Source organism: Dasypus novemcinctus, chromosome 26 (genome assembly GCF_030445035.2).
Source record: "Dasypus novemcinctus isolate mDasNov1 chromosome 26, mDasNov1.1.hap2, whole genome shotgun sequence".
Taxonomy (NCBI): domain Eukaryota; kingdom Metazoa; phylum Chordata; class Mammalia; order Cingulata; family Dasypodidae; genus Dasypus; species Dasypus novemcinctus.
This window is the reverse complement of record NC_080698.1, coordinates 48,313,309-48,339,866: the sequence shown is the minus strand read 5'-3', so window position 1 is coordinate 48,339,866 and position 26,558 is coordinate 48,313,309. Positions and strand designations below refer to the sequence as shown.

General features: G+C 41.4%; 1 protein-coding gene across 1 annotated transcript in view; it reads right to left on the bottom strand.

Annotated features, from left to right (window-relative positions):
• The window catches only part of TATDN2 (TatD DNase domain containing 2), a 36,089-nt gene that overhangs the window by 9,407 nt on the left and 124 nt on the right, over positions 1-26,558 (bottom strand). Inside the window, 4 exon segments of the mRNA XM_004452694.5 lie at positions 11,415-12,308; positions 21,130-21,624; positions 26,022-26,255; positions 26,257-26,439. Of these exon segments, the coding sequence (XP_004452751.1) occupies positions 11,415-12,308; positions 21,130-21,624; positions 26,022-26,255; positions 26,257-26,433 (1,800 nt within the window). The 5' untranslated portion in view covers positions 26,434-26,439.

Below are 26,558 nucleotides of genomic sequence, written 5' to 3'. Positions count from 1 at the left end.
GATGCAAATAAATAAAATCAGAAATGATGGTGGAATATTATGACTGACCCCACAGAAATAAAAAGGATCATTAGAAAATACTAAGGGATTACAGTAGACTTACTAGTATTCTACTATAGAATTATTATTGTGACTCTAGCAATGCAAGAATCATTGATGGGGAGACAGTGGCCACAGGAGTTGCTAAGGGCAGGCAGATGAAGAAGAGGTGTGATGTGAGGGCTTTTTCAGGACTTGGAGCTGTCCTGAATGATATTGCAGGGACAAATGCAAGACATTATATATTCTGTCATAACCCATTGAATGGACTGGGAGATAGTGTAAACTACAATGTTAACTATCATCCATGCTGTGTAGTAGTGCTCCAAAATACATTCATCAAACACAATGAATGTACCACACTGATGAAAGAGGTTGTTGATGTGGGAGGAGTGGGGGTATATGGGAACCTCGTATTTTTTAATGTAACATTTTGAGTGATCTATGTATCTTTGGAAAAAAAGATAACATAAAAAAAATTTTTGTAAACCAAAAGAAAGAATATTATGAGGGCAACTGATGTGGCTCAAGCAACTGGGCTCCCGTCTACCATAAGGGAGGTCCAAGGTTTGATTCCCGGAGCCTCCTGGTAAAAGGCAGGCTGGCCTGCGAGGTGAGCTGGCCTGAGCAGAGAGCTAGCCTGAGCGGAGTGCTGGCTCACGCAGAATGCTGGCCTATGCAGAGTGCTGGTCCACACAGGAGTTCTGGCCTGTACAGAGAGCCGGCGCAGCAAGATGACGCAACAAAAGGAGACACAGAGGAGAGACAATAAGAGATGCAGCAGACCAGGGTGTTGAGGTGGCACAAAGAGTGAGTGCCTCTCTCCCACTTCGGAAGATCCTAGGATCAGTCCCTGGTGCCGCCCAAGGAGAAGACAAGCAGACACAGAAGAATACAGAGAGAGCAGACAACGAGCGCAAAAGAAAACGGGGATAAAATAAATCTTTTAAAAAAGAGAATATTATGAGAAACTGTATGCCAACAAATTAGATAACCTTGATGAAACAGACAATTCCTAGAAATGCATAGACAACTTACATTGACTCTACAAGAAATACAAGAATTCAACAAACCGATCACATTTAAAGAGACTGAATCAGTTATCAAAAACCTCTCAACAGAGTGCAAACTACAGGGTAAACTATTATCTGTGTAGTGCAGCAGTGCCCCAAAATGTGTTCACTGAGTGCAATGAGGGTGCTGCAATGATGAGGGAGGTTGTTGGTGTGGGAGGAGTGGCGTGGGGGGTGGGGGGTATACAGGAACCTCTCATAGTTTTTAATTAACATTTTTTGTGTAATATATATATATCTTCAAAAAAATATAATTTACAAAAATGATGTGGTAGGGGATGCAGAGTGGGTTATATGGGAACCGCTTATGTTTTTTTGTTTTTTTTTCTGTTTTTTAATGTAACATTCCTTGTGATCTATTAACTTTAATAAAATAAAATAAAAAAACAACTCCCAACAAAGGAAAGTCCAGGACCAGATGGCTTCACAGGTGAATCTACCAAGCATTTTGAGAAGAATTAACACCAATACTTTTTAGAGTATTCAAAAAATTGAAGAGAAGGGAAAATTACCCAACACATTCTATGAAGCCAACATTGCCCTAATACCAAAGCTAGATAAAGATGCTACAGGAGGGATGCAGATTTGGCCCAACAGATAGGGCATCCGCCTACCACACAAGAGGTCCAAGGTTCAAACCCAGGGCCTCCTGACCTGTGTGATGAGTTGGCCCATGCATAGTGCTGATGTGCACAAAGAGTGCTGTGCCACGCAGGAGTGTCCCCCGTGTAGGGGAGCCCTATACGCTGGAGTGTGCCCCACAAGGAGAGCTGCCCAGCGCGAAAAAAAGTGCAGCCTGCCCAGGAATGGTGCTGCATACACAGAAAGCTGACACGGCAAGATGATGCAACAAAACGAGACACAGATTCCCTGTGCCACTGACAAGAATGCAAGCGGACACAGAAGAACACACAGCAAATGGACACAGAAAGCTGATGGGGGGAGGGGGAAGAAATAAAAAAATAATAAAATCTTTAAAAAAAAAAAGAAGATGCTACAGGAACAGAAAATTACAGACCAACCTCTCTAATGAACATAGATGCAAAAATTCTCAATAAAATACTTGCAAATAGAATCCAACCCCATATCAAAAGAATTATACACCATTACCACATGGGATTTATTCCTGGTATGCAAGGGTGGTTCAACACAAGAAAATCAAATTAATGTAATATATCACATTAATAAACTGAAGGAAAAAAACTATGTTATCGTCTCAATCGATGCAGAAAAGGCATTCAACAAAATCCAGCATCCTTCCCTTTTTTTTTGAGATTTATTTTTATTTATTTCTCCCCCCCCCAATACAAACTGTTGTCTGCTCTGTATCCATTCGCTGTGTGTTCTTCTGTGTCCGCCTGCATTATCAGGAGGCACCAGGAAACTGTGTCTCCTTTGTGTTACATCATCTTGCTGCATCAGCTCTCCATGTGTGTGTCTGCACCACTCCTGGGCAGGCTGCGCTTTCTTTTTTTCCACGCAGGGCAGTGCACTGCTTGCGTGTGGGGCACCCCTGCGTAGGGGTGGCCCGGCACTCCTTGTGCGAGCGACAGCACTGCGCGTGGGCCAGCTCACTACACAGGTCAGGAGGCCCTGGGGATGAAACCCTGGACCCTCCAGATGGTAGACAGATGCTCTTATCAGTTGAGCCATATCCAATTCCCCAGCAGCATCCCTTCTTGATGAGAACAAAAGCTAGCAACAGAAGGAAAGTTCCTCAATATGACAAAGGGCATATGTGAACAACCCACACCCAACACCATACTCAGTGGGGAAAGGCTGAAAGCTTTCCCTCTAGAATCAGGAAGAAGACAAGGATGCCCACTATCACCACTGTTTTCAACACGATGCTAGAAGTTCTAGCTCGTGCAATTAAACAAAGAGGGAAAAAAGGCATTGAAATAGGAAAAGAGGAAATAAAACTCTATTTGCAGATGACATGATCCTATATTTAGAAAATTCTGAAATGTCTATAACAAAGCTACTTGCACTAATACAAGAGTTCAGTGAAGTGGCAGGATACAAGATCAACACACAAAAATTAGTAATGATTCTGTACACTAGTATCGAACAACCTGAGGTAGAAAAAAAATTCCATTTAAAATAGCAATAAAAGCACTCAAATACCTAGGAATCAATTTAACCAAAGATGTACAGGACCTATATGCAGAAAACTACAAAACAATGCTAAAAGAAATCAAAGAAAACCTAAACAATGGAAAGACACTCCATGTTTATGGATTGGAAGACTACATACCGTGAAGATGTGAATCCTACAAAAAGTGATTTATAGAGTCAATGCAATACAAATCAAAATTCCAGCAGCCTATTTAACAGAAATAGAAAAGGTAATTACCAAATTTATTTGGAGGGGAAAGTGTACCCGAATAGCCAAAAGCATCCTAAAACAGAAAAGCAATGTGGGAGGACACTCACTGCCTGACCTTACAAAGCTACAGTGATCAAAATAGCACAAGACTGGCATAAACACAGACACACTGACCAGTGGAACAGAATTGAGAGTCCAGAAATAAACTTTCACCTCTACAGCCAACAGATTTTTAACAAACCTACCAAGTCCATGTTAACTGGAAAAAACAGTCTCTTCAACAAATGGTGCTGGGAGAACTGGATATCCATAATCAAAAGAATGAAAGAGAGGGAAACGGACTTGGCCCAGTGGTTAGGGCGTCCGTCTACCACATGGGAGGTCCGCGGTTCAAACCCCGGGCCTCCTTGTCCCGTGTGGAGCTGGCCCATGCACAGTGCTGATGCGCACAAGGAGTGCCGTGCCATGCAGGGGTGTCCCCCGCGTAGGGGAGCCCCACGCACAAGGAGTGCGCCTCATAAGGAGAGCCGCCCAGCGTGAAAGAAAGTTGCAGCCTGCCCAGGAATGGCACCGCCCATACTGCCCGTGCCGCTGACGACAACAGAAGCGGACAAAAGAAACAAGACGCAGCAAATAGACACAGAGAACAGACAACCGGGGGATGGGGGGAATAAAATAAAATAAAATAAATAAATCTTAAAAAAAAAAAAAAAATGAAAGAGGACCCCTATTTCACTCCCTATACAAGAATCAACTCAAATGGATGAAAGACCTAAATATAAAAGCCAGGACAGGAGTGGCGCCGCACAAATGGAGAGCTGACACAGCAAGATGATGCAACAGGGAAGCGGACTTGGCCCAACAAATAGGGCGTCCGCCTACCACATGGGAGGCCCACAGTTTAAACCCCGGGCCTCCTTGACCCGTGTGGAGCTGGCCTATGTGCAGTGCTGATGCATGCAAGGAGTGCCCTGCCATGCAGGGGTGTCCCCCCCCCCGTAGGGGAGCCCCACGCACAAGGAGTGCACCCTGTAAGGAGAGCTGCCCAGCGCAAAAGAAAGTGCAGCCTGCCTAAGAATGGCACCACACACACGGAGAGATGACACAACAACAAGGAGACACAACAAAAAAAGAAACAAATATTCCTGGTGCCACTGATAAGAAGTGGTCACAGAAGAACACACAGCGAATGGACACAGAGAGCAGACAACTGGGGGGGGTGGGCGGCCAAGGGCAGAGAAATAAATAAAAAATAAATCTTAAAAAATAAAAGCCAGGACATAAAACGACTAGAAAAAAAAGTAGGGAAACATCTTCAAGATCTTGTGGTAGGTGGTGGTTTCTTGGATCTTACACCCAAAGCATGAGCAACATAAGAAAAAACAGATAAATGGTACCTCTTCAAAATTAAACACTTTTACACCTCAAAGGAAGAGTCAAAAGGGTAAAAAGGCAGCCAACTCAATGGGAAAAAGTATTTGGAAACCACACATCCAATAAGGGTTTAATATCCATGATATATAGAGAGATGCTACAACTCAAAAATAAAAAGACAAATGACCTGATTTTAAAAATGGACAAAGGCAGCGGATGTGGCTCTAGCAGTTGAGCACCTGCTTCCCACATGGGAGGTCCTGGTTCAGTCCCCAATACTTCCTAAAAACAAAAAAAACTAACAGGGGAGTAGATGTGACTCAAGCAGTTGGGTGCCCACCTACCACATGAGAGGTCCCAGGTTCAGTTCCCAGTGCCTCCGAAAGAAGACAAGCAAGACAGCGAGCTGACACAACAGGCTGGCACAGCAAACTGACACTAGACAACACGATGAAGAGACACAACAAGCAGGAATGGAGGTAGTTCAAGCCACTGGGCACTTCCATCCCACATGGGAGGTCCCAGGTTCGGATCCCAGTGCCTCTTTAAAAAAAAAGAAGACAAGCATACAACAGACAGAGAGAGCAGACAGTAAGCGCAAACAGCCGGGGGGGGGGGGGGGGGCGCGGTGTAAGAGATAATTAAAACTGAATCTTAAAAAAAAAAAAAAGGCAAAAAAACCAACTCAGGGGTATTGATGTAGCTCAGTGGTCAAGCACTGGCTTCCTACACACAAGGTCCAGGGTTCAATCCCGGCCCCAGTACCCTAAAAAAAATTTTTTTAATTTAAAAAAAGCAAAAAGACTTGAATAGACAATACAAACATTTGTCCAGAGAAGAAATACAAATGGCAAAACAACACATGAAAAAATGTTCAACTTCACCAGCTAGCAATTAGGGAAATGCAAATCAAAGCTAGGTTATCATTTCACACCTATTAGAGTGACCACTATTGAAAACAGAAAACTACTAGTGTCAAGAGGATGTGGAGAGATAGCAACACTAACTCACTGTTGGTGGGAATGTGGAATTGTACAGCCACTGTGGAGGACTGTTTGAATGGAGACTTATCATGTCAATATTAGGTATATACCCAGAAGAACTGAGGGCAGTGGCATGAACAGACATCTGCACACTAATGTTCATAGCAGCGCTATTCAGTTGCCAAAAGATGGAAGCAACCCAGGAGTCCATCAACTGATAAATAAACAAATGTAACGTATACACAGGATGGAATATTACACAGCTGTAAGAAGAAATGAAGTCGTGAAGCATATAACAACATGGATGAACCTAGAGGATATTATGTTGAGTGAAGCAAGTCAGACACAAAAGGACAAACACTGTATGACTGCACTATTATGAACTAAATATACTGTGCAAACTCATGCAGTTAATAATTAGAATATAAGTCACCAGAAAACAGGAGGAGGGTAGAGAATGGAAAGTTGACAGTTAATCTATGCCCAACTGGTAAAAAGTTGTATGTTTATCACTGGAAATGAATAAAAATGGTGAAAGCATCACAGTGTTTATAACTAGCAGTGCTATTATATGGGATAACAGTAGTTGAAAGGAAAAGTCTAAAGTCATGCATATTACTAGAAAAAATGTAACATGGGACTGTATAGCATAGTGAAACCTATATGAAATATAAATATGGGTAATATTGCATATATTAATATAAGACTGTTTTTCTTAACTGAATAAATGCATGTTAATAGGCAAAAATACAACCAAAGCAAACTATGGACAGTAGTACATGGTAATATATTAATAATCTTCCTTTAAGGGTAAAAAAAAAAAGAACTATACTAAGGGAAAGGAACTAGACACAAGGTACTACCTACTACTTGACACCATCTATACAAAATAAAAATGCAAATAACCTAGAGACAGAAACAGAATAGCAGGTATGTACAGTAGGGGAAGCTTGGAGAAATTGAGGTGATAAGGGTTTTTGGGGTTTTTTTTTTTGTCTGTTTTATGCTTTTTATTATTCTTGGAATAACGAAAATGCTCTAGTAATGATTGAAGTGATGAATGTACTACTATGTGATTATATCAAATACCACTGATTATATACTTAGAAAAAAAAAGTCAGTTACCTCCAGAACACCTAGTCCGAAGGGTACCCCCATTGTCTTCAGTTCTTTATTTTTGAACTAAATAATGTAACAAACAATAATAATGAACATTTGGTGAATGCTTACTACAGAACCAGGCAGTGCTTAAAGCACTTTAGGTGCATTATAACATCTAATCCTCGCAGTCACCCTGAGATAGGTACTGCTGCATCATACAGTCAAAGAAACTGAAGTTCAAAGTGAGGTCAATTAACTTTCACAAGACGCCTAAGCTAGTACCTGCAGAGCCAGGATTCAGATTCAGGCCCAAGCAGTCCATCCAGTAACCACTATGTAGTGCTTGTCTGGCACTGAAGGAGCAGGACAGGGCAGGGATCAAGAACATCAAAGATAAAGTTCATGTCCTTCCCTCATAGTCCCCAACCTCTCCTCCTCCTCCTCCCGAGGGTCATCACTGTATCCTCCCAGACCATTTCCTATGCCAATAATTGCACAGATACATTTGACATTCATTGGGGATGGGAGATGGACGGATTTCCACCCCCTCCCCTATCCAACACTGTGTACCCAGCGCAAGACCTAACTCTCAAAAGGTGCTCAAATATTTGGTGAGAGAATGAATAGTACACATATTTTATGTACCTTGCTTTCTTTCTTCAACCAAAATCGGATATCTTTCTATGTCAATACCTACAGATATACTTCACTCTTTTTAATCTACATCTCATTAGTAAAATATACATATTGTTCTAATTTAAAATTTTAAAAGTAGGGCTTGAATCTATTCTTTCCTTTAATAAGGTCAAATTTAGGACACAAAACAAAAAGCATTATTTCATTATAAGCAAAACCTCATTTTAAAAACTAAATGTTTCCATAAGTAGTTTTTTCAATTGTGGAATATAATTTATGTTTTCATTTTTAACATGAAGTCAAAAGAGATGCTTTTGGTAATTTAAGTTAAGTGATATTTCCTTCTTCAATGAGAAAGACATTTTTAAGTCTAGCACTTCTGAGCCTCTTCTCAAAATAGCCAGTACCAATTCTAATGAAACTTTTAGTTAACCTGTTTTGAACTGGAATAAGATGACTGTAGGTGCCAAAATTATAGAATGCTTGGTCGGAGCTTTAAAGATCAGCTAGTTCCAATATCTATTGAAGATGGAGCCCCTCCGTAGTCCAGCATCCCCAAAACATCAGCTGAACGCTTATCTGCCCTTTTTGCCCTATGCATATGCAGGAAGTTTCAAGAAATTCCAATTGCAACTTTTATTTCCTACCTCTAAAAAATTATGACTTAGGGTATAAAGAAATTATTATAGTCCCGAGGTGGAATACTTCACAGCTGTTTAAAAGCATATTTTTTTCAAACTGTATTTAATGAAACAGGAAAATTTTCACAAGTGGAAAAAAACTCAAAACTACTTAAAAAAAAAATTAATTTAAAAACAAAGCATGTAGGGGGGTGGGGGTATACAGGAACCTCTTATATTTTTTAATGTAATTTTTTTGTGTGATGTATATATCTTCAAAAAATATAATTTACAAAAATGATGTGGTGGGGAGTGGGTTATATGGGAACCTCTTATGTTTTTTGTTTTTTTCTTATGTTTTTTTAATGTTAACATGCCTTGTGATCTATTAACTTTAAAAAAAAAACAAGCAATTAAAAAAAGAAAGAAAAAAAAACAAAGCATGTACATACAACACACATTTCCTTGATTCTAAAGACAATTTTAAGACACATCACTAATCTTCCAAATGTATGCTTTGTAAAACACATCCCAATTTCAAAACTGGTGAAAATTAATGGAAGAAAGGCTAATGAGAAAACAGGAGCTGTGGGGTACTGTGCACTCCGAGGCTGTGCCTGAGCGTCCAGGCTGAGCCACACACAGGAGCTATCTAGAGCATTTGTACTGACCAGGAACACAGCTGAAAAATAACAGAAGTGAACTAAGTGCGGAGAAATTATTTACCCAGCATAATTACTCTCTTCTGCCTGCATAAGCTCAGGCTCCCCAGTGATTCATTATTTCCAGGGATTCCAAAATTAAACTGCCTCCCTTACATACACGTTACCTCAATAATTAATTCTAGTCAAACACAAATAGAGGCAGAGGCAGCAAAGACACAGTTGAGCCAGCCAGGGGTGGGGAAGGACCGTCCACCCTCTCTGGCTTTTGAACCACAGATAGCAGTGACTTGTGATGATCATCTTGGCTGATGTGTGCAACTAACACATGAACTGGTCCAGGACCTAACCAGAACCTAACTTTGAAGAGTTAGATAGGAGTCTCTCTGTGAACATGCAGAAAAGCAAGGAAAAGGTTGATGGTTCTTTGTTCTGGGTATCAGAAGAACCACTAATTTCCCCCCCAATTCTTTTGCTTTTTTTTCTATTCTAGAAAACAGTAGGTAACTCTTACAACAAACCAGACCTGGCAGCTTATCACTTGGCCAGACATAGTCCTTGCATAGGTTTTTCTTCTTCCCTTTGCAAGATAAAATATTCAGCAGGACAACCTGCCAACCACTATGCTTTCAGGCAAATGCAGCTCAGGGCAGCCATCCAACTAGCGCCGTTGCTAGTCACCACCACTTCATCCTGTTTTTAGATTCACATCAAGAATACAGCACATCCACTTCCTTCATCCAGCCTTCGTGCCTCTACAGAAATATTTTATTTTCCTCTATTTAACATGCAGTTCTGCCCTTCCCCTTCCAGCAATTTACTTCCTCTGAATAGTATATACATTTCCCAATCACCACTTTCCAGTTTTGAGTCCCATCTAGCTAGGCCAAATGATACTTGCCAGAGCTTATTTATCACCCTATGCTCTAACTAACTTCAAGTTCAGTTCCTTGTGCTGCATGCCCTCTGGTACTTGTATATGCAGATATGATGCCATAATCACTTAGGACATGAAAAATATTACTCTGAAATATTTAGCACATCTCCTGGCACAGCATAGGCATTCAACAAATAGCAACACAATTCAATATAACACTCCTCCTTCCTCTTTCCATTTGTCTTAGAGCATACATTTCTAGGAATTTCTTGAATTGTTCTTCTTCCTTCCCATATCACACCTGCCCTATGCCATAAAAACCAGTGGGGAAGCAGAATATTAAATAGTTAATTGTCTCACTTTCTTAAAAATCTATTTATTTCCCATGTCGCCACACATTTATTTTTCCATTCACTTCTGGCTAATAAACTACCACTTCAAGCCAGAAAGATGCAAGCTCCCTAGATTAGTATTGAAAAGTGAAAAGGCAAGAAGCTGTTTCAATGTCCAAGACAGACCTAGTTCTAGGGGGAAAAAACACTAGTTATATTAGAAACACATTAGATGTCAAAAACTGTAAACATTCACACAGATAAAATCCTACCCACCTGTCTGAATATGCATCCTTATGTCAAAATGTATACTTGTAACCATTCTGTTTTGAATGTAATAACTTTAACAGGTTCTTGCAAACTTACCAGAAAGAAGCTCCCCTTCTTATCTCTTAGAAGTGAAACATCCAAAGTTGTTTCTTATGTACATTAGCTATTAAGCATTGCATGTTTATTGGCTGTCATGGATAATTGTATTCAAATTGGAATCTCTATCTTCTAAGTAGAAAAGTTTTGGTTCTTAAGTCATCCAAACAGTTTTGACACCTCCTTTGAATATTATCTTTGGCCAAGTGAAAATTAAGAAATGGCTGACTCTGGATGCTCCCTTCTCTTAAACAATTCACTCAAGTAACCAGCAGATGCCAGTATGGACAGGCACAGCAAGCACCAGTGCCCTGTGGAAGCAGATGCAGCCAGCCTTGATACAGCGCCAAAAGGGAAGGTGGCACTCCCAGCGGCCCAGGCTGCAGCCCACGCTCCTGCTTGTCAGGCCCAGCGGGCAGGCCCCATGCTGAACAGGCCTCTGGGCATCTGTGGAGAGGCAGCATGGGTTCTCCAGTTCTTTAAGAGAAATCTGGACGTGAGGGTCTTTCTCCTTGCCCAGCTCCTTCTCAAATCAGAAACTTCTAATAAAATGCTACAGTCACTCTTATCTAACCAAATCCACGTGCTCGAAAAATAATGGAAGGAAAAATTGTAAAAGTGGTGGTGGTTATCTCTGGTTGAATGGGAAATATGCTTCTTTATACATTTTTGTATTTCCCAGATTTTCTGCCATAGGCATATTTAACTTTAAAAACAGAATAAAAACATACAGTATTGTTTAATTAAACAAAAAACAAAACACAAGCAAAGCAAAAAGTTTTGATATTTGTAGCTGTAAGAAATCATAAAGGACCTGTAACCCCACTGATATAGCAAAGCTGAAAGCTAAATTGCTTGTGAAGCATTTGACAAATGACATCTAGATGGTCTGGACAAAAGCAATTACATTTTTAGGGACATAAATTCTTTTTAATTCCAAAAGTAGAGAAAACCTCATTGTTAGGTTTTGGCAACTCAAAGAAGAATCAAAACTATAAGCAAACTAAAGAGACCCTCATTACCTTGTGCTGTTCCGGGACAGGCGTGGTACACTTATACGAGTAATCCAAGCCCATTTCCCCAAATGCCACAGCCTTGGGGTGCCTTAAGGCTTGCAAAAGATTTCTTTCTTGACTCTCGCTGTAGTAACGTGCAAAATGAGGGTGGCAACCAAAGGCCCCCCAAACCAGATCCTCTTTCAACAGATCCTCCCATAGGCAATCTGTCAGTGTCCGAGGATCGCAGAAGTCAGAGATGCAGCCCTGAAATTCCTTAGGGAAGGAGCTGCTATAAATTTTTCTGAACTTGGTAAAGGTCCCTTTAAAAGACAACTTGGAATAGAGCATGTCCAAATGACAATGGGTATCAATGAAACCCTCCTCTAGGCTTGGTTCCCGGTGACTCCTTGGCAGAGAGCTGCATGTGGAGCCAGAGGCGTGTCCTCCACAAGGACGTGGCGGCACCTCCTCTTGGAATGTTCTTTTCTCCTTCACCTCTTCTTCTGAACTTCTTGAGAAATGAAATGAACGAGAATTCTGGGATCTGCCTTCCTCTGTTGCCTCCAGGTCTCTGGACCGGTTTTGGGAGCTCACTGAAGAATTGGAGGAATAATCACTCAGGAGGCTCCGGCTGCTTCTCCCAACCTGGGAAGTGTCATTGCTGCTGCTGCCCATGGAGGGGTAGCCAGAAGGCTTGGGGCTGTTGGTCCAATAGTTGGCATAGTCACACCAAGGACTACTGTACAAATGAGGTGGGTACATGACATAGTCAGGGGTGAAGGGTGAAGGCTCTGAAACTACTGAGAGGTTCAGAGAGACTGGCTCCTCCTGAGAGAATCTGACAGTGGAGACCTCATCCACATCAGACCAGTCACTTCCTGAAGAGGGGTGCTCTATCACCACCTCCCTTTCTTGAAGCTGCAGAACAGAAAAGAAATAACAGTGGCTTAGCCTCTGTCTGTGAAGACAATCTCCATACTCAGTAACCAGAAGACCATCAACTCTGGCTTGTTTTTCTGGGCTTTACATAGTGAAGGCTTTGTACTGACTCATTATCTCACTTTGTCACCTGGTTTCCTTACAACTTCCAGAAAGCAGAGCCAGGTTACAACGCAGGAAGTTACAATTGTGAATAGTCACATCCAGTTCAGGTGCCATGGTCTCATAAGGCCATCCCTAAAAATTGAGCTATACCTGCACTCCCTTTATTAAAGATCCCTCTTGAGAAAAACTGCTCTCTAGAATGAACACACTCTCCATTTGGGGTTTAGAGAAAAGGAGTACCACGTAGAATCTCATCTCTAACAATGTCTCCAACATATTCAAAATGCAAAACCACAACAGTTAGGCAGCTTTAAAATGAATTGGCAAATTCTGACACTACTCCCCACTGAGAGCTGGAGTCTATGACCTCTTTCCCTTGAATCTAGGCCAAACTAGTGACTTGCCTATAACTCATAAAATGCAGAAGTGATGCTGTGTAACTTCCAAGACTAGTTTGGCAACTGCCTGTCGCTGCCACTGGGTTCTCTTGGTGTGCTCACTCTAGGGGAAGCCAATCATCACATATGAAGTCAGACCAACTTGCTGGAGAGGTCATGTGTTGGCACGCCAGCTGACAACCCTCTGAGCTCCTTGCTGCTAGCCAGCATCAGCCGCCAGCCACGTGGGTGAGCATTCTGGACATCCAGCAGCCCTCACCAATATCTGTACAGAACTCCTTGAGAAACTCCCAAGTAAGACCTGCCCAGTCTAGACCTTTCTGAATTCCTGGCCCACAAAATGGAGGTCAAAGGTATTTCTTAGCCACCAAGTACCATGGTAACCAGAACAACTAAATGTTGTTCTCAATCACTTGAGCCCGGCTAGACAGTAAGCTCCCCAAGGTCAGGACTTTTTGTTCTGTTCACTGATGTATCCCAAAAACCTAGAACAGTGACTGGTGAATAGTAAATGCTCATAAATACTTGTTGAATACATGGTACCATGTACCTGAACTTAGCTTCAGGTCACAACCATGTGGAGCTTTATAAAAACACAAGATTTTAAGCTTCACCCTGCCCCAATATTGTGATTCAATAGATCCAGAGCAGAGCCAAAGAATCTGTATTTAATTTGCCATGTAATTCTCATGCACAGCAGGTTTGAGAAACAATAAGCACTTAGATTCCAATTCATACTAAAAAACCCTGCTTAAGTGACATCACTTCTTCTCGTTAATGGAGCCATCTACATCCACCAGCATCACATGGCCTGAGCAGAGGCCTTATAAAGTTCTTCTCTTTATAAGCAAATATGATTCATATAATAAAACAAACTCACTATGAAAGAACATTATAGAATAAACTGATCACATACTTAAAATGGAAAAATATTTTGTTTCTAAGCTCCCAAATATGCCTATTATCACTTTGCCACACATCTCTGCACTCTGGAAGAAAACAAATATTGCTCACAAACATTTAAATGAATTCAATTCCCTTTTTTATACCTTCTTTCTCCATTACTAAATAAAAGAAGTATCCAAACAAGAACCTTTTTTAAAATGCAAGCTAGCTTTGCAGCACATTAAAAAATTAATCTGAACTCCTGAAGCTAGGTGATAGATACATAAGGGATTTGTTGTACTATTCAGTTTAACTGAATATGTTTGAAATTTCCCATTAGAAGTTTTTGTTTTTGTTTTTTTTTGAATAGGTACCAGGGAGTGAACCCAGGACCTCATAATGGGAAGCAGGAGCTCAGCCACTGAGCTACACCCACTCCCCCCATTAAAAGTATTTAAAAATTAATCTGTAAGAGAGAGTAATCCTTGAAAAACTATCTTTCAGGAACAGGTGTAGCTCAGAAGTTGAGTGCCTGCTTCACATTATGAAGTCCCAGGCTCAAGCTCTGGTAGCTCCTTTAAAAAACAACAACAACAAAACTACCTTGCTTATATCAAAAAATTCCCATTGACCTAGGCAATAAAAAACCTGCAGTCTTGCCTAAACCAGACGTGTGTGTGTGTGTGTGTATGTGTGTGTGGTTTTGCTGAATTTTCTACTGAGACATACTGGAACCATTATTCTAATTCTATATATTTACACCTGACAGTCGAAATGTTTCTCTCACACACATAATAAATATCTTTGCAACTCACCTTTTCAAATCTTATTTTACCATTGTTTACAATGGTTACCAGTTGTTAATTCAATTTTAATTCAATCGGTTAATTCAATTTTATTAGAATTACCAAAAATGCCCCAAATATAAGGTAAGGTTTTCCCAAAAAAAATTATCCCTCAGGAAAGAAGGGAGCACACTTTTTATTCAAGTCCATACAAAGTCTCCTATATTACAAGGTATATACTTGTTGGTCTGAGGAAGGCAAATAAAAACCCAAACATACCTCGACCACTCTAATTTTGGTTCAATAATCTTGTTTTTGTTTTTGTTTTCAAGGAAGGGAGGTCAAAGAAATAAAGAAATGTTACAGATTTAATTATTCTGGGGTTATGACCTCACAGTTCCAAGTGTTGGATGTCATTTCTAACAAACCTTTAAAAAAAGATCATCTTGAGGGAAGCAGATGTGGCTCAAGCAATTGGGTGCCCACCTATCACACGAGAGGTCCTGGGTTTGGTTCCCAGTGCCTCCTAAAGAAGACAAGCAAGACAGCAAGCTGACACAATGAGAGTCAAAACAAGCAGGGAGCAGAAGTGGCTCAAGTGACTGGGCGCCTCCCTCCCACATTGGAGGGCCCAGGTTCAGTTCCCAGTGCCTCCTAGAAAGAAGACAAGCAGGTGGAGAGAGCACACAACAGAGAGAGTAGACAGTGAGCACAAAGAATGGGGGCCGGGGTTGAAATAAACAAATCTTTTAAAAAAATGTTTTTAATCACCTTGAAAAAACAATATAATAAATGTTTATGCATAAAGACACATTAGAAAAATACATTAGAAAAAAAAAAAAAGGGCAAAACTGAACCAGGTTGGAAAGCTACTTTTCACTAAATACCTTTCATTTTATTTTTGAACCAAGGAAATGTATTTACTCAAAAAGTAACCTAATCACTTGTAACAAAGGTACATACTAACACGAAATGTTAATTACAGGGAAAACTGTGTGTAAGGAGGGGTATACGGGAACTATTTTCTGCATGATTTCTCTGTAAAACTCTACCTTCTTTAAAAAATAAAATTAAATGAAAAAAAAAATTTAAGTAATCTAAAAAGTAACTGGAAGTGGTTACACTGTGACAATCCCCAAAATTACAACTCCATAAAAGATGAAAAGCAAACTGCCTTAGTGTGATATGAACAGCTATCTGCAACTTGGGATAAAATTTCCAGGAAGAACATCATACATAGATTAAAAAACTGCTGCATCTCACCAAAAAAATCCACAAGACAAATGACCCTGTTTTTTATAAGAAATAAATTACAACATTCAAAAAGAAAGAAAAAGAGAAGGAATCAAAAGAGACTAAAGAGACAACATATTGAGAAACTGCCACATATGGCTCTTATTTGGCTCCTGTTTCAAACAAACCAAACTCATCATGAAACAAGGGAAAAATTAATCACTGCCTAGATATTTGATATGAAGGATTGTGTGTGTGTGTACACATGAAGACAGTGAAGTTATGGTTATATATTTTTTTAAAAGATACTGTATCTTTTAAAGATATATACTGAAATGTTTAATGATTTTGTGTCTGGGATTTGCTTCAAAATAATTCAGGGAAAGGGATACAGAAATAAAGCAAGGCAACAGTGGCGTGAAATGATAATTACTGAAGATGAGTGATGGGTAATATGGGAATGTTTTCATAAAGTTTTACATTTTCCATCACAAAAATTAAAATTAAAATAAGTGTACTAGAATTTTTTTAAAAATCATAGGTCCATGCAACACAGTGAACTCTATTGGAAACGATGGCCCATAGTTGATAATAATTATAAAAACAGTCTGTGATGAATTGTATCATACACACCACACTAATGCAAGATGTTAATAGAGTGGTATATGGGAACTCTGGTATTTCACACATAAGTTTTCTATAAACCTACAACTTCTCTAATAAACACACACCCAAATAAGTGCTGTAGTTCAGATGGAAGGGCAGATGCTATCCTCTGACAGCTTCCCAAACTTCCCTATCATCTGGGGGTATTTTTTAAAAATTCCCAGATCCTATCCCAGACCTCCTGAATCAGAGTCTTCTATCCTTATCACCAGGGAAGTTCAGGAAATTGTGTTAGATGACGCAAAAATTAACTCTGGTCACAACTAAGACACATGTCAAAAACACAAGTGAACAAAGTTTTATTAAATTATTTAAGTATGGAGTAAGAACAAATGGGAATATGTGGAGAAAAGCCAATTTCAAAAATATACACATAACTAGGGAATACATACCATAAAAAGACATTATAACTATGGCATCTACATCTGATAGACTAATTGGCCAAGAAAATGTTTTTGGATTTTCTTATTGGGAAAAAAGGATGTTCATGATTGCCTTTTCAAGCCCCATATGGTAACATTTAAATTAAAGTTACATTTCTTGAAAGCCTAGGCTAAGGCACTGAACAGTGTTTTCACATATTAATTCAGGTTTCAGCAAACTACAGCCCACAAGCCAAATCCAATGTCCCACCTACTCATATAAATAGTTTTATTGGAACACAGCCATGCCCATTCAATTACATATTGGCTATGGCTGCTTTCTCACTACAACAGAGACCACATAGGCCCAGAAACCCTAAAATATTTACTATTTTGTTTCTGTGTTTTTCTTTACTAGGCACCAGGGACTGAACCCAGGACGGGCCTCATACATGGGAAGCAGGTACTCAACCAATTAGCTACACCCAGGCCCCATTTTTTTTGTTGTTTTTTTGTTTGCTTTTACTAACTCTTTACAGAGAAAGTTTGTTGGCCCCCTGTATTAGTTCATGTAATGGTAATAACACTGGAAGAACCTTCCCTCTTTAGATGGAGGGCGAAAATGGGGCTCATATAGGTTATATAAATTTCTCAAGATCACAGTTCAGGTGGTAGAGCCAGGATTTGAACCCAAGATGTCTGACCCCAACACCATGTGCATATCTATTATATTACATTGCCTCCAATATATGTGTTACAGGGACAACCTAAATGCCGATTCTGACAAATACAAGCTCGAGTATATAACTTTTGGAAAGTTCATCATTAAAATGAAATTCTAGGCAACCAAACAAGATGACAGTCTACAATAAATAGGAAACACAGTCACTATATATTTAGTGGAAAATATATGTTACAAAACCGTTTTTGTTTTGTTTTGTTTTGTTTTTGCGGGATTTCCAATTAAATACAGCACATGTGGTTTTTTACCTTTCTACCCAAAAACCTTTCTAAAATTACAGGAAATGGAGTTGAAAAGGCATAAACTTACTAGGAGAAAGCATACAGGAGAATAAACAACAGTAAAACAAATTAAATGAAAACTGGATGCTAAGAAAGCAGAGATATGATTACTGGTTAAGCAGATCAGAGACAGCTGAAACCAAACCCTGCAGTGAGAAAACTCACAAACAGGTTCAATCACATTACAGGACCCCAGAATGACTCAAGAATTGGAGTTACCAGACCTCTAAGATGGAAAGTGAAGCTGGAGAGGAAAATAGGAGAATGAGTTGAAAGTCTGAGCTATGAGATGCCCAGATCCCGGCTCCAACCCCGTGCAGATGTGCCTGTCCTTTCCCCACCCAGCAAAAGACAAGGGCTCATGCTGGGAAAAGCTGAACCCAGGAGACCACGGACTAAGCAGGACAACACTAATACAGTGGGTGGGGGCAACCTCACAAGCTGAAGGGTCAGAAGCCTAGGCACCTCCCGCAAACTGACTCCCAGCACACAAGCAGTCTCATGCCTCCTCAGCAGAGGACTAGAGGATTTCACCCCGGGGAAACTGAGAAGCCCATCTACAGACATACTTAGGGACACCACAAAACCACCCTGTGATGAAGCCTACCAACTGATAAGTTCCACACATACACACAGAATTTCCAATAGCTTTTTAACACTTTAAATGTGAATAGAAAGCCAAGACATCTGAGGAAAGCCCTACCACAAGAGAGAAACCAAAATATTTAGGAAAAAAGAAAGTCGGAGGAAAAATAATACAGAAAGTATACAAAAACTTCAAAACAAACCTATAATTCATATTTTCAGGGAAAAAGTACAACCTCAAAACAAGAACAGGATGTTCTAAGAAAGGAATACTCAAAAAACTAAAGGTGTTCTCAGAAATTACATTTGACAGAAAAAGGGAAAAGAAGAGATTTTCATCTTCATATACACTCACCTTAAGAATTCTTAAAGAAAACGGAAACCAAAACATAAAAGAAAATGTGAAACAGGAAATAAGGACTCATAAGAAAACAATTAAGTAAGCACAAGAAAACAAATCAAGGGGGAAAAAAACTACTAGTAACATCCTTAAAGAGAAAAATCAAGCTATCGCAACCAAGAAACAATGGAAGGCTGTGAAATGAGACACATTTAAAAAGAAAACTTACAGAAATTAAATATTTCAGCAGATATAAAACATTAAACAGAAATGTTAGAAGATAAAGTTGAATAAATCTTCCAAAAAAATAAAGAGAGATACATATACTGGACAGAAAAGAACATTAGAATACCTATCCAGATCAAGCACAAGCTAAAAGGCATTCCAAAAAGAGAGAGCAGTAGGAAACAGAGAAGAAATAAGCAAGAAAAGTTCCCAATACACACACATACACACACACTTCCCATCCTCCCCACCCCCCCACCTCCTGGCACACGGATTACTACCAAGCATTATTCAGTGATGCACTGGAGAAAGACCTTAACCAAAAGAGGGAAATATTGAATAAAATAGAGTTTTTATGGCTAAATGATTTCAAAATAAGTATTACAGTTATTATCTTGTTAATGCAGTAACTTTTAACACTGATATAAAAAAAGGGGGAAAAAAGAATGATTAATTACAAAGAAAAAGTTTTATGAGAAACATAATCAAAGCATGCGAGGCAACTCAGTCGTGTCAATAATGTAAACTTTACATATTGACTTAGCCGAACAATATACTATAACCATATTGGGAGGCTACAGAAAGGGAAAGTCAATGTGTGTGTGGGTTTGAGTGCTGCTGAAGGAAACTTGGAGAATCAAATTTTCATCTTCCTTAATGGGAAGTCAACAGATGCCTAAAATTGGAAAATCAATAAGCAGTACAAACTTATTTAGAAATATGGAGGTTAAGTCCTAGATGAAAGCACTAGAAGAGATCAAAGTGGCTGCCTCTGAGGAGCAGTAGTAAAGGAATCACAGAGATGGGTGGGACAACGGAATGCTTTTCTCCCCCAATTATAAGCTATGTTAAAGTCAGCTAGTTTCTCTCTAATATCTTTGCTACTTCTATAGCAAAAGTTTCCGAGACAGTAAGCTATAAACCATGCTGTGTGGAAATGTTCCAAAATTTGTTCATCAATTAAAATGAATGTACCACACTAATGAAAGAAGTAGTTAATGTGGGAAAAGTGGGAGGTGTGAGAAATGGGGCATATGGGAACCCCCTACATTTTTAAATGTAACATTTTATGTAATCTATGTATCTGCCCAGATAAAGGCTAATTTTCAAGCCTCCTTTGCAGATAGGTTATGGTCAGATTTTTACATCCCTCTCAATGAGATGTGAGCATTATGATGTGTACAACTTCTGAACCCAGCTCTTAAAATGGAAGACACATGCTTTTCTCTTGTCCTCCTCCTTTCCTACTGGCTGGAACATAAGTGTAATTACTCCGATTCCTATCAGAGAAGCCATGTGTGTTAGTTAATTTTAAACGTCAACTTGGCTGGGTTATGGTGCCCAGGTGCTTGGTCAAACACTAGTCTAGATGTGATTAACATCTACAATCAATTGCCTTTAACTAGAGACTGCCCTCGATAATGTGGATTGGTTTCATTCAATCAAATGAAGGCCTGAAGAACAAGAACTGAGGTTTCCTGGAGAAGAAATTCTTCCTGAAGACTGTACCAACTACTCCCACCTGAGTTTCCAGCCTTCCCTACAAAATTCAGACTCAAGACTGCAACATCAACTCTTATCTAAGTTTCCAGTCTGCCGCCCTGCTTTATGGATTTCAGACTTGCCTGAGCAAATTCCATAAAATAAATCTAAAATACACACACAACTTCTATTGGTTCTGTCTCTGGAAACCACTGACTGACATACCAATTTACACCAGAGAATGGGAAGAAACTATGTTTAAGGGAAGAAAAGCAACAAATTAGAAGGCACCAGGTTCCCTGACACTGTAGAGCCATCCTTTTTTTTTTTTTTTTTTTTTTTAAGGAGGTAGTGGGGATTGAACCCGGGACCTCGTACATGAGAAGCAGGCACTCAGCCACTCGAGCTACATCTGCTCCCCTGGAGCCATACTTTTTAAAGTAAACTTATACTCTGTTTAAGCCATTACTTCAGCCTTTATTACGGCAACAAAATCCATACCCAAATGAACATTTAAATCCTAGATCCACTCAACTCAGGTCTATTAATAACTCTGAAAAGTATGTTAGAAAAAAATCATCAATTTGTTTCCTGGAGTCCTGGTTAAGTAAAGTACTGCTTTTATTGACACTGTTTCTAGGATCAAACTAGAAAGAATACATTTAATCAAGAGAACTAAAAACCCAGATGCTTGGCTTGAGCTTTACTCACCTTTTGGATTTCTGAATGAGAATCACAGACATCCAAAAATTCTATGGGTGGAGCACTTTTTTCAATTACTGTCCTCCGGACACCAAGGGGCTCCTCACTAGGCTTCTCCTGAGGGTCTATAACCACTCGCCTATCACAGAAGCTGCTCTTCTCTATCACGGTCTTTTCCTCCTCCACTCTGACCTCTGGGACTGATGCTTTCTCCTTCTCTGGAGCAGAGACCGTGACACTCCTGGCTGGTCTTTCTCCACGACTAGGACGCTCTCCTGTACTTGGTTTTGTCCTGGGAATAGCCTCTCCCTTCCTTTTTGGCATCGATTTTCCCAGGATGCCCTGGATAGCCTTAAGGTAGATCATTGTAGAGCCTTGGTCTCTAAGTCTATCCCTTCTCCTTTTCTGGACCTTGTTTGGTTCTTCAGTCATATCATTCTGACCCTCGGCTTCAGCTGCAAATTCAGAGTTCGTGGCGTTACGGGAAATGTCTTTGGAATCAACCTGGAAGAAAAAAGAGAGATTTTGAAAGCCCTATTCCAAGGGTAATTACATACATGAAGCACAACGCAAACTATAGATGGGTGATGGTTCCACCAATCAAGGGAAAAGTCAAACTCCCACTGGCAATGGTAACTAAGACAATAATGTTCTCAGGGCGGTGGCTTCCATTCCAGCCTCTTGAGAACTGCAGCTGTAGAAGGAACTAAACTTCTGCCATTTCTCAATATTCACCTTCCTATGCTCATTCAGATAATATTTTCTGAATATTATCTCATACTACAGTGAGAAATAACGAGCTGGGAGATTAAGAGTCTAGATTCATTCACCAAATACTTATTGAGCACTTACTGTGTGCCAGCAGATACTGTTCTGGAGCTGGGGATTTAGCAGTGTTTGTATATATATATATTTTTTTAATTTAATGCCCCCCTCCTCCGGTTGTCTGTTCTCTGTGTCTATTTGCTGCGTTTTGTTTCTTTGTCCGCTTCTGTTGTCGTCAACAGCACGGGAAGTGTGGGCGGTGCCATTCCTGGGCAGGCTGCACTTTCCTTCACACTGGGCGGCTCTCCCTACGGGACGCAGTCCTTGCACGTGGGGCTCCCCCACGCGGGGGATACCCCTGCGTGGCAGGGCACTCCTTGCGCGTGGGGCTCCCCCACACGGGGGACACCCCTGTGTGGCAGGGCACTCCTCACGCGCATCAGCACTGCGCATGGGCCAGCTCCACTGGGCCACATCCGTTTCCCTGTATTTTTTAAAAATACCTGCTTCCTAGAGCTTATATTCACTTACTATTGGTGAGACAAGAGGAAAACCAGAGGGACAAGACAAACAACTGAAATATATATTAGAGAGTGAAATGTACTAGGAAAAAATAAAACAGAAAGGGAGATATGAAATGCAGGAAGAAAAGCGGAAGAAGAATTACTCGAATCTTGCATTCAAGGTAGTGATTTGGGCAGGAGGCATACATTTTTAAAGTGAATTTTCCAACATTTTAAATCCCATGAGGACCTAGAGGGCCAGACTCAGCCCACGGAAGACCAGTTTGCCAACTCCAGTAGAGAAGACCAGGACAGTCAGTACTTGAGGAAGAAAAAAAGCTCAGAGAGTTAGGAATTTAATGCATACCTTATATTCACACATGGATTTACAATTTACAAAGCTGTCACAGCTGTCATCCCTCTTTTACAGGAGAAACTGCCACATGGCTTGTAAGTGGCAGGTACCCCCTAACATCATAAGACGAAGAAGATTAAGTGAGAAATAGTATTAAAGACAGCACAGGTCAAAGAACATGAGGGCCCAGTAGAGGGCTTAAGATGGATCAAGGTCACTGGTAGCCCTGAGAAAGTTTCAACAGTTGATAGGAGGCTCTAAAGGTAAGAATTAGGCAGAAGGTGGGCAGAAGGTGCAAGAGACCAGACAAACCACCTGCTTCAAACAGGAGAAGAGACTTCAGTTTTCTCTGACATCACTGCTTGGTGAATTGTGCATCCTTTGAAAGCGAGAGACAAAGATCAAGTGGAGAGCTGTTCCAGCCTTCCTCATCGTTACCCCCAAACAACAGCTCCCTGCCTACTACCTCCCATTTTTTCTCATAAGTGCCCATATTCTTCCTTCTAACTCGTCCCTCCCTAAATTGGATGGAGAAATTTAGATGCCATAGTAAAAACTAAATAACGTAGACAAAGGTGCTCAAAATAGACACATTTAAGTCCCTCAATAAATAGCAAACTAAGATCATCACCTAGCATTCAAATTTGAGAAAACCTCTTAAACAATTGTCCCGGAGGTAGACGGAACGAACAACGTTAGGCCAGCCAATAAGACTCTGTAAGGTTCCAAAACGGCCCCCAACCTAACATCGTCCTCTCTGAATATTCTGTGACCTGGCACAGAGACCTCAAACTCCTTTGCTAAAGGTCGGGTGGGGAGTGGGGGGCAACACAAAGCCAAGTGTGTACCCGTCAAAGTTTACAAAGCAGACAAAGCAGACACAGGAGAGTAGGCAGCAGAGAGATGACAGGAGAGTGGTGAGGGGAGCATGGAAGGACATAGGGAGAGAGCATGCCATGTTTTCTGTGAGTGTCCCTTCAGCTGTGCTTGCTGATAGGATTTAGGACAAACAAATGAGTTCACAGTGACTGCAGAGAAAGGGGGAAAGAGGTGCAGATTGAGGGCAAAGGTGAGAGAGGCATTTTATAATTCATCAAAATGAATACTAAGTAAAATACTGTAACTTGTTACCAAAGAAACACACACACTTTAGGGAGAAACTTTAGCAGTGCTAGAAATGGACAATTAGGATTGATAATACCAATATCTTCATATTCTAGCCTCACTCAACATGAGCGATCTTAAATGCAATTCTACCTTCCTCCTGTGTAGAATGCCGCATTAACTCTCCAAGGGCTAAAATCCAAATTCCCTTGGCTAATAAAACATTCCTGAAATCTGCCCCCTCCCTAGCTCTCCAGCCTCCATTCTTTGCTCTGCTCTATCAAACCGTGTCATCAGGGCAGTCATGCAATTTATTCTCTAGCACTCCCACCTGACTTTGTACACTCCTTATTAGGAGGATCATGTCTTCTCCTCCAAGACCCAAAAGAGTGCTTGATACACAATAACCCACAAGTGTTTACTGAAAGTACACTGGTGAAACCCAGACTTCTGTAAGGCAGGACTGGTCTATTCACAGTTCCACGGATAATCATTAAGCTGGGCTCAGGCAAAACAAGGCCCCTGAGGCCTTAATGAGAGAAAGATGGGTCGATCCTAGGATTAGACCTGCACAGATGAGAGGTCACACCCCAATCTTGAGTCCTGGCCTGCAGGACCGCCAGAGCCAGGGACACAACGCAGCACACCTAGAAGACTAAGCAAACTAGAGCTCCTGTCCCTTTTCATCCCAGCGTCACTGCATCTGTAATGGTCACCAAAGCTAAGTTTAATCAAGTAATATTATTTTACACTGTCCCCAAGTCCGGTGATATTGTACCAAGGATTATTGACTCGATCAAGTTGTATGAGCAAAGCCCCATATTATACCTGATCTACGCGAGTCACATGCAATATTCTTACACCAAAGGCAGAGCTTTTTAACTCACTGTTATTAATTTAAAAAGCAAAGTTCAGGTACCCATACACGAGTACTCACTGTGAGGTCTACAGTAGAAAAATCTGGTGGCACTTAGCCTGGGGTTTCCCAAGATCAACAGCCATACCCGGCCTCATTTCTCAGCTCCACATAATAAATCATTGAGCAAAGGTTAAAAAAAAAAAAAACAAACCCACTTTCTTTAGAGTCAGTTTTCACTACTTTTTAAGATAACTCTCTCCAGAGGTAGCCCATCTCACCCCAAATAAGACCTTTCCTCCACTCCTCCACGTGAACTCCTCTTACTTTCTTGAGGAGGTACTGGGGATTGAACCCAGGACCTCCTACATGCAAAGCAGGCATTCAGCCACGGAGCTACACCCACTCCCTTCCCCCTTACCTTTTTTTTTTTTTTTTTTTTTTTTTTTGAGATACCGGGCTGGGGATTGAACCCTGGACCTCCTATAGTGGGAAACCAGTACTTGACCACTGAGCCACATCAGCAAACCTGAGTTGGTTTTTTTCGGTTGTTTGCTTGTCGTTTGTTGTTTTGTTTTTAGAAGGTACCAAGGAGGAACCCAGGGCCTCCCGTGTGGGAAGCAGGCACTCAACTGCTTGAGCCACATCCGCTCCCTTCTCTTACATTTTAAGCCCACAGCTCCAAAACCTAAAACATAAACTCCAAGAGGGTGGTGACCTTTGTCTGATTTTTTACTGGAGTATCCCAAGCACCTAGAACACTGCTAGGCACAAACTAGGCCTTCAATGAATGATTTGTTCAAAGCCTGACTGAATAGGCGAAATATTATCTCCTGTGTGAAGCACTTCCCAGCCTGCCCTCAAGTACCCATCAACCCCTCCTGTGTGTACAGGAACTAAACGCCTGACTGCCAAAACAGCCCCTCGCCACTTGGCGGGAGCCCTAACTTTGGTGAAAAGCCACACCAAGGAGCAACTTCTTATTCCTGCGGTCCATATTCCAAGTGTTTCAAAACACAAGGACACAATTCCTTAAATTTACAACTAAAAGAGAATACATCTGGGTCTCCTGAGCATGCAATCAACCTTCTCCTGCAGTGATCCTCCAACCTGGCTGCCCAGGCCACACCGCAGCCCAGCCGGAGCCAGGCATAAGCATTTGAAAGCTTTCCAGATACTTCCAATGTGCTGCCAAGTTTGAAAAGTGCCTCTCACTTCAAGTCACCCCCTAGCCACGGGTCTCCTTCCACCCAAAATTCCGTGTTTCCAAGCCATGTGGAAGGAGCTTCACCCATTACAAAGCTTTGCCACCACCTACCTTAAGGCTGCAGGCTTCCTCTTCTAGAGAAGCCATTTTTTCTAGAGAAGGGCTGGCTGAGCGCTGAGGGGACCCCAGGGACGAAAGAAACCCCCGAGTGCTCTCGATCAGGCAGCCTTGGGAGGCGGCCCCGCCCACACCTGGGCCTGACGAGCGCGAGCAGGAGGAGGAGGAGGAATTTTCCCGGCGGGATGAGCCCCAGGGCAACTTGGGCGTACAGGCCACATCGTCCCCCCCTCTGGGCTTTCAGGCGCTTGGGGCTGCTGGCCCCTCCCGAGTGCGACGCGGAGCTAGGGGCTGGCCGGCTGGAGGGGGCCACATCGCCGGGCTCCCGGGGGCAGCTGCGTTTGCTGGGACACCCTTCCGAAGTGCTGCTCCAGTGGTACTTGACCTTACGCCGCTCCGACGCCATGGGAACCTGCAAGGTAAAGAGGGGGGCCCTGGATCCCACCGTCACCCTTCCGGGCTCCGCGGCCGCCGGCTCCCGCCGCCCCGTGGCCCCGGGGCGAGGGCAAGCCCGAAGGTCAGGGCCAGAGC